This window comes from Calliphora vicina, chromosome 4 (assembly GCF_958450345.1).
Source record: "Calliphora vicina chromosome 4, idCalVici1.1, whole genome shotgun sequence".
NCBI lineage: Eukaryota > Metazoa > Arthropoda > Insecta > Diptera > Calliphoridae > Calliphora > Calliphora vicina.
In genome coordinates this window covers 62,710,836-62,719,836 of record NC_088783.1, presented here as the reverse complement: position 1 = coordinate 62,719,836, position 9,001 = coordinate 62,710,836, and the positions used below count along the sequence as shown (strand labels likewise).

At 27.2% G+C, this 9,001-nt stretch overlaps 1 protein-coding gene across 1 annotated transcript in view; it reads right to left on the bottom strand.

Annotated features, from left to right (window-relative positions):
• Positions 1-3,868: 3,868 nt before the first annotated feature.
• The window catches only part of LOC135957295 (protein obstructor-E-like), a 318,903-nt gene continuing 313,770 nt past the window's right edge, over positions 3,869-9,001 (bottom strand). The window contains exon 5 of the mRNA XM_065508016.1: positions 3,869-4,067. Coding sequence (XP_065364088.1) covers positions 4,002-4,067 — 66 coding nt within the window. The 3' untranslated portion in view covers positions 3,869-4,001. The remainder of the gene's footprint in view (positions 4,068-9,001) is intronic.

Below are 9,001 nucleotides of genomic sequence, written 5' to 3'. Positions count from 1 at the left end.
GCCATGATCATAAACTATATATATATAAGTGATGTTATTAACCGCGTACGTAAGTGTTGCAAAATATTTAATAAATCGAATGATAAACACAAATATTGCAAACTAACGTTTTGTGGCAAGAAAAGCATGCAACAAAACATGATTTTGAACATCGTTTAACATCTTTGTCTAACACGGTAATAAACTTTTTGCGTATTTGTAAATGCGTCAATCATGAACTGCCTGACTTGAAATTAGCCACGTTCACTGACAATGATATCAAACTTTGGACAGATTCCCTTTATTGTGTAATTCTCCAAGACCACTTTATTAAGCAAAGATTCGGCAACGTTGATAGAGCTTGATGTATAATACAATTTGATATAAATAACACTAGTTTACAAATCAAACATTTTTGTTTGCTCATGGAATGAAACTTATATTTTTGAGAAGAGCTAGGGACGCTAGTTAATTGATAATATTTTGTTTCCCACCTATACGTCAAAATTTTGAGATATATTGGTTATTATTTTTCACCTGCCCTGAGTACTACTAATGCATACTGTAGAGTACAGAATTGTGGTAATTAAGTATTTACATCGTTTTTGGGTACTCAACACTCTGGAGAAGCTACTAGATACTTTCAGAGTTTTTTTGACAAATTCCAAAAAAATTAACGGGGAAAAATAAATACTGTTTAAAAGTACATCTTTCCTGTAGATAAACGTTAATAAATCGCTATTAAATACAAAACTCTAAACTAAAAACTATTTTAAAATGTCTTCTAGAATGTGTAAAATAAACCCAGACCATTTTTGTTTTATTTGCGGAAAAATTATTCAGTCAAATCGAGGTTTTCCTACAACACAAACACTGCAAAATGCTTATTTACATTAAAAATTTCGTAAAAGCTTTAGATAAGACAAAACCAGCATTTCAATAATTATGCAGCGCGTTCCCGAGTCTTTCTGAGGCTAAATTAAAAGAAGGGATATTTGTGGGTCCTCAAATAAGAAAAATTTTGGGTGATACCAAATTTGAGTGTCTATTAACCGATGTTGAAAATGCAGCATGGAATTTTTTTAAACTTGTTGTTCAAGAATTTTTGGGGAATAAGAAAACTCAAAATTACAAAGATATTGTTGCGAATTTATTACATAATTTAGAACTGATGGGTGTAAATATATCCCTCAAAATTCCATTTTTACATTCTCATGTGGATTTTTTCCCGGAAAACCTCGGACACATGAGTGACGAACATGGAGAGCGTTTCCATCAAGATTTGAAGTTTTTCGAGAGGAATTATCAAGGTTTTTGGGATCAGAATATGCTAGGAGAATACTCGTGAGGGATTCAAATGAAAATAATTATAAAAAGATGACTAAAACACTTCACTTTTAATTTGTTTGTCCTAATTTAATGTACATTTTTATATGTTTCGTTTTTAATAAATATCTCAAAAGTTTGACGTCCAGGATTTTTTTAAATATTTTTTCCGAAGTTAGAAGACCTAAATACACAAATCCCCTTATGTTTCAATTCATGAGCAAAAACGTTGTAAACTAGTGTAATTTAGAAATATTGAATAATTAATTTACTAAAAAATTAGTTACTTAATTTAATACCCGAATTAATGAACGACATAAAAAAGTTCTTAATACGTTTATAATGTATTTGAATTCAGGATCATGTCCAAATAGCTCAAATTGTTTAAAGCAATGGGTTTGCTAGTCAATTGATTTGTAGATTGTTCGGGAGTTAATCTGATCAGAATATTTCTGTTAAAAATTTAATGATGGACCTTGTTTTCGAATGTTTTTTAACATTATCAATACTTGAATTGTTAACTTTAACGTTATTTTTTTTTTTCTTTAACAATAAAATTTTAAAAAACTGACATCAAAACTTCATTCTTTACTTTTTTAAAAAGATTTAAATTGTTCGAATAATTCGATTAATTTTAAAAGTGTGATCGAATTATTCGAACAAGTTAAAATCTCTTATTCGAATTATTCGTTTTATTCGAACAAGAGAAAAATCGAATAAATCGAATACCCTAGTACGCATACCTTTCATTCTTGAGTATACTTGTTATAATTAAATCAATAATACTCATACGCTCACATGGATAATACAAAAGTACTTAGAATTTTTTAATAGAAATTATTTTGAAAGCGAATTTTAAAAAAACTGTAATTGCCAATTTGTGATCAAAAACAGTTTTAAATTTTTAAACAATTTTAAATCAAAATATGTATTTTATAAAAAATTTAGCTAAATTCCTAAAAAAAAATATGTTTTATATTGAAATTTACCGTTTTATTTGTTTACAAATTTTAATACTTTGAAAATATCTTAAAATACTTACAGCTTTACTTCTTTTAACAAAGAAACTCCAACAATTAAAAAATATACTTGATTTTGTTTTGTTCATTTTATTTAAAGTTTACAACAAAATTGTTTATTACTTAATTTACAAGAATATTTTGTGAACTTTTTCTTTAAACTTTTTGCGTTACAAATTTGCAAGTTTTTAATATTATATATATTTTATTTTGTTGTTCTTGTTGTTGTTTTTTATTACACTTAAAAACTAAATATAGTTTTATAAAATTATTTATGAAATTTTCTGTAGCAGAAGCATGATAAGACAAGCTTACGCTTCCTAAAGATTTATATTTTTGCATTCTTGCTGAGGGTTGTTGCTTTCTTTCTTTTTTTGTTAAGAAGATTTTATAAAATACTTGTAAAAAAAATAGTAAGTTTCTTTTACATTCAAAATAATAAAGGAAAAATCAAAGAAAATAAAGACAAACTATTTAAAAAATTTTTGCAACAAACGGGGCGGCAGGCACTAGAAGAAAAACAACAATCCTTAAAAAAATTCCCCGAAAAAATAGAGAAACAAATTTCAGCAGAGTTAAAGGAAAACGGGGCAAAATTTAACACATAAAAAATTAACAATGAAGACAAAAGTTTTCGTTCTTAAAATTTTTCTTTTTTAAAAAAAATGTTTTTGAGTAAAACAGAAAAAAAAAATGTGAAGATAGTTTTGTTTCCCAGTAGCTGGTCTAAAGGGATTTTAAGCAGTAAAGTTTACTGGCAGAAAGGAAAAGTGTTGCTGCTGTAAATTTGCTGATGCTGCTGTTATAGTCATTTACAAACATTGTTGTTGACAGTCAGTCAACAAAACAGATGTTCAACTGCCACATTATTTTCATGTTGAAATTATGATGACGATGATGGTGGTGCTGACGATAATGTTGATGTTGGTTTTGATGACAATGTTCCCTTTTATCACCTTTAAGTGATGTTTAGTTTATAATTTAGTTTGTGCTACCCAAAATGGAAAATCTGTTTTTTGTCATCAACATTTTTCTTTCTTTTTTTTTTTCCAATTCAACAATTGTTGTTGCCGTTGTATGTTTTTAGTCACTGAAGCGGTCAAAACTAATTGCGGCATAATGTCCATCGTTAGAATGAAGAACAAGATGAACAAAAACTGAAGATAAAATCAAATTTAGTTCTTGTTTTCTTCTCCACTCATCATCATCATCATCATAATTTTTTCTTTAAACGTGTTGTACTGGCTTGGGGTTTGGGATCGTTTTTGAAATGCGAAAAAGCATCTAAAGAAATTGTATGTAAATGTGATTTATGCAAATGACATTGTGATTTGATGTCTATCTTTAATGCTGGATGATGGTGCTGATAGTAGGAATGATGTCCTGCTACTCCTTGTCCTTTTCCTCATCATTTTAGTTTAAATTATTTTTTTTTTGCTGCCATCGATGGTTTGGCTGGATTTTTTTTAATGGCATCATCGTTCTCATCATCATTTTGTTTAAATTATTATGCTGAATTTTTATATTTTTTTGTAAAATTTGTTATGTTTTCCTTTTTTTTTGTAGAACTTTGTAGTTAAATGTTGTTCCCATTTTTTTGTGTGTGCCAAGACCATTTTCTTCTCCTGTTTTAGCCTTTAGTAGAGTGTTGTTTGTTGCTGTTGTTTATGTTAAATTTTAGTTTCTGGCTCTTTGGAAGTTTTTACCTTGTAATGGTAATGGTGGTACACCTTCATTGGCCAACTGCAATGAGAAAAACAAAAAAAGAAAAGAGTTGACATTAGAAAAAATTTATTATAGAAGGAGAAAATGTTATAAGAAACTTAAAACCACATATCGTTAGCTTAATGTGCAAACCTTCTAAGTCAACTTTTTATGAAAATAAAGATTGTATTTATTAAAATCTCCATTTTCATAAAAAGTTGACTTAGCACGTTTGCTTATAAAACTTTTAATATTATTTCGTGTTTTATTGTTGTGCTACGCAAAAATCCTAAGTCCATATTTTGGTACCCAAATGCGCTAAGTCCAATATTTTTTTTGTCAGAATTGGAAAAATAAAATCTTAGTGAAATAGAATTAATTATAACTCTATTATTAAATAATAGAATCATACTTGTCTTAATTATTGGCTTATCCATTAAATCTTAAATGTAAATTATATATTTTTTTTAAGGAAATATGTTATGATAGAGAAATTTATTGGGTGTATGCCTTAAAAATGCGGGATTTGTTCAAAGTTGTAGCTTTTATTTTGAAAAATTTGTACAATATAAATCTACTCTTCCGTGTCAAAATCACCACTTCTGAACCACACAAACCATCTCTCGCACGTTAAAGCAGATGAAACACATTCACCATAAGCTTTGCTGAATAACACTCTGCTACAAAATAACACTTTTTGCCAGAACTTGAAAAACGACCTAATGGAGGTTGTAGGCCTAGGTGAGCACATACTTAAAACGTTTTCAAAGATTTCGAAACACCCTAAAAATTTTTAGTTATTTTGAAAAAACTGTTTTAGGGTAGGTCGTAGTACTTTAATACCTCTAACTCACTCATTTTTATACCGATTTCATTTTTATAAAAAGTTTCGCATTATTTTTTTTTTTTCGTAATTTTTCAAATTCAACAATATTTATTTTAATTTTTTTCTATGAAAATATACTCTTTGCAAAGTTTTTTAAATACAATTTTATATAGACAAAAAGAAGACAATACTTGTTAAAATCCGTTTGTATTTGCAAAAGTTATTAAACTTTTTCGATAAAAGTTCGAAAAAATTTACCTTGAAAATTTTAAATTTTACAAATTTTTATTTATATACATATGTTCAGTTCACAACTGACGTTGTACAGTCGTATGAGTTATAAGTTGTCTGAATCTACAATACTTGTACAAATGTTGTTGATAATTTCTATATAAATATTTTGTACAACGCCTACAACATTTTTACATATGTTTTTCGAATGTTGTATGAAAATTTAAGTGTTACCAAAAGTTTATATTTATACATAAACAAAAAAATTTGTTAATTTTAGTGTAAAATAAGAACCAAACGGTAACACTAAAATCAGTTGATTTATTTAATTTATGAAATATTTGTCAATTGTTTGCATTTTTACACAATTCAGACATTAGTTTGCTATTTATTTACACATTAATAGACTCTGGAATGTTTTGTTTTGATCTGTTTCTTTTGGCATTTTCAAGGCTTGACAAGGTAAACATACGACTTTGCTAAATCTGTGTTCACAACCACAATAGTTGTATCATACAACGTACAACTACATTGTGAATTGGACAATAGTTTTTTGTTTTTTTATTGATATGCGCTGGGGGAGAAAATACTAAAAAAAGTGTTAATGAAAAGTTGAATAACTTTTACAATTTTCATCCGATTTAAATAACTAAAACCATGATTTATTAAGAACTAAATTTCCTTTATTTATTGGTTTAAATTTTTATAAGCTTTCTTATCAAAATAAGCAACGAAAAGCGACTATAATCAAAAAAGTTTCTAAATTTTGTTTTTCTTTCAGATATTATTAAAAAAACATAAATATTGGTTCAAAAAATGCACGTAATTTTGAAGCATAATCAGTTTTCTTTCCAATCACGTTAAATAATTTAATTTTCGACAAAAACTGACTGAGTTAAAGGTCGATAAGTTGACGAACATCACTGAAAACAGTTTTTTAGTGTAACTTCTGAATTTGAGGGTGTTTCTGAAATTTTTTGATAAAATTACAAATATTTAGCCTTCAAAATGACATATGGGCAATTCCACGAGAATCGCTACCACGACTGAAAAAACAAAAACCCTTGAAACTTTTTTTGAAGATGATTTGAATAGAAGAAAATAATAAGATGTTATTATGTGAAAGTATTTAGATCATATTACAACATTTTAAAGACAAAAATAATAGTTTAAACTGATTATATTTAATTTTTTAATATTTTAGGTATATCGAGCCCTTAGCGCCAAATTATCGTAAGCGACAAAACACAAATTTTACAGGAGAAGGTTTTTTCGATTATTTTGAAATTTATACATAGAATTAAAAATTTTATGATGCGATATATTATAATTTCGTTCAAGCTATTTGTCTATTTTTCAAAAATATTTATAACTTTTGACAATTAAAAATTCTTGGAATACTTTATTGAAAAATATGACAAAAAATATTTTTTATTGAATTTTTGCATAGATAAAAATTTTTCGAATTGAAATAAAATATTTATTTATGACTAGTTTTTAATGAAATTTCACAGTTATGTAAAATTTTCTATTTCAAATGGAAAAATAAAAACGAATTTTGAAATGTATTATCAGCAATCCCGCAATTCCGAAAAAAGTGTTGAAAAATCCCAAAAATGTAAATTTTTAGTTTTTTGGCTATAATATCCATACCAGGGTCGGAGTTATCGGAATCCTTTACAAAATAATTAAAAGCATATTGGGCCATCTAAAATCGATTATTATATTTTGATATCGAATATGCGATTTGAGAATTTTTGGCCTAAAATTTAATTTTACATAAAAAATAAGTGTTTTTTAAATGGACCTGGTCCCTCGGTAACAAAAATATTTAATATTTTTTTCATTCAAAATATTTTGTGAAAACTTAGCTTTCAGAAAGTATAAATTCCTTATACATCCTCTTAGAAATTTTTTGCGATAACTTAAAAAGAAAAAAAGTTATTTTTTCCCAAAAAATTAGAGAAAAATCAGCTTTTCAAAATTTTTTGAATTCAAATGCATATAACTTTGGACTTAGCCATTCTTTTTAAACAATTCTTTTCTTATTTGACACATACATATGTTGTTAGCCCAATGAAGGAAAACTAGAGAAAATCGGAAAATATTTGGATATTTGAAAATTTAATTTTCAAATGCGAATATCTCCTAAGCTATAAGAGACAATTGATAGCTACGACTAGGTCTTTTGTAGCACTCGATGAAAAGATTTAATGTGTGTAATTTTTTTGAAATCGGAACACAAACGATGAAATAGGATCATTTTAAAAATGTAATATACCCGAGGTGTCCTACTTTGAGGACCCTTGGTCGCGACCCTGGTGGGCAAATGAGGTCCACGTTCAGAACTTAAACTCGAGAACACTTCTTCTTTGCGCATGTGAAATTTCATTCAAACCAATCTAACCATTTAGAAGTTACAGATTTATTTCCCTCTTTTTTTTCAATACCACTATGTGTCGCTTACGATAAAATTCGTTTACTGTAAAATGTAAACATTGACTTACGATAAAATCTTACCCCTTATAATTTTGAAGTTATTAACAATTTTGATATTCTGAGAACGCTAAAACATCAGTCGGTCCATAAAATTTTAATTTTTGCAATAAAAAAAAAATTTTGAAAATGTCGCTTACGATAATTTGGCGCTAAGGGCTCGATATTTTAGGCTAAAATTGCGGCGAAAACTTGACTACCAATTAGCTTGTAGTATGAAATAAATTCGACACTGATTATAAAATTGTTTATTGAAACCGAATGTGTATTTTCTATTAATTTTTTTAGTTTTTGTATACATATATTTACAGAATATATTTTATTTTATTATAAGAGCAAAATCTGTCACGTACGGTATGTCACGTACGATATTAAATTGTATTTGTTATAAAATCATCCAAAGATTGTTTTTATTTAAATATGACGGATTGTAAAGGAAAGATATTTCGTTTAGTGTAAGAAATTAAAAGAAAACATAACACCTCTCTCGATTCGAATATTTCCGCATATTTCTACATGTACTTCAAAATGAGTTCCGTTCCGTTTTATGTCACGTACGATATACCGTTATTTTGCTAAATATTTTGGACAACAATATTTCGAAAGAACTTTTTATTAGTTTAAAACATAGTACCCTCTGAATGGAACATAAAAATCAAATTATTTTTCAGATACTCTTATTTTTGCAAAATCTATTCCACTCTATAGACGTACAAACGTCACGTACGATGATATGGAATTGACCATATAAGTTATTAAAAACCGCGTTCAAAATATACGCCATTTGAAGTTTTAACCCAATTGGACCTCATATATTAGTTAGTTTTTTTGAAAAAAAAATTGACTTTTGTTATTTTTAAGTTATCTAGAAAATTTCTAACAAGATTTATAAGGAATTTGAAAAGCAAATTTTACATAAAATATTTTATTTTTTTTTTTATATAAAATTCAAATTTATGTCAAAAATTCTCTAATGGCATAATCGATATCAAAATATAGTAACCCATTTTAGATGTTTCAATATGTTCTTAATTATTTTGTAAAGGGTATGGGTATCATAGCCAAAAAAAAAATAAAAAATGTCATTTAGGGATCTATAAAAAGCATTTTTTTCCTATTTTTCTAAAAAGTATTCCATGAATTTTTTAATTGTCAAATGTTATAATTGGGGCATTTCATGTCTAGTGAACCAACTTTTCGATGTCTTCTGATCGGGATAAAATTGCACCAAGGTTAGTTATTTAGATAGACATCCCAATTCCATTTCGAAAAAAAAGACAACAAATTTTTGATTTTGCAAAAAAAAGTCAAAAATAATATGTTTTGAGTTGCAAAACATTTATTTGGATAGATTCCGAACTCGCATCCCACTAAGCGACCAAATAGGTCTTCAATGAAAAAATCTAAGCTTTATTTAAAA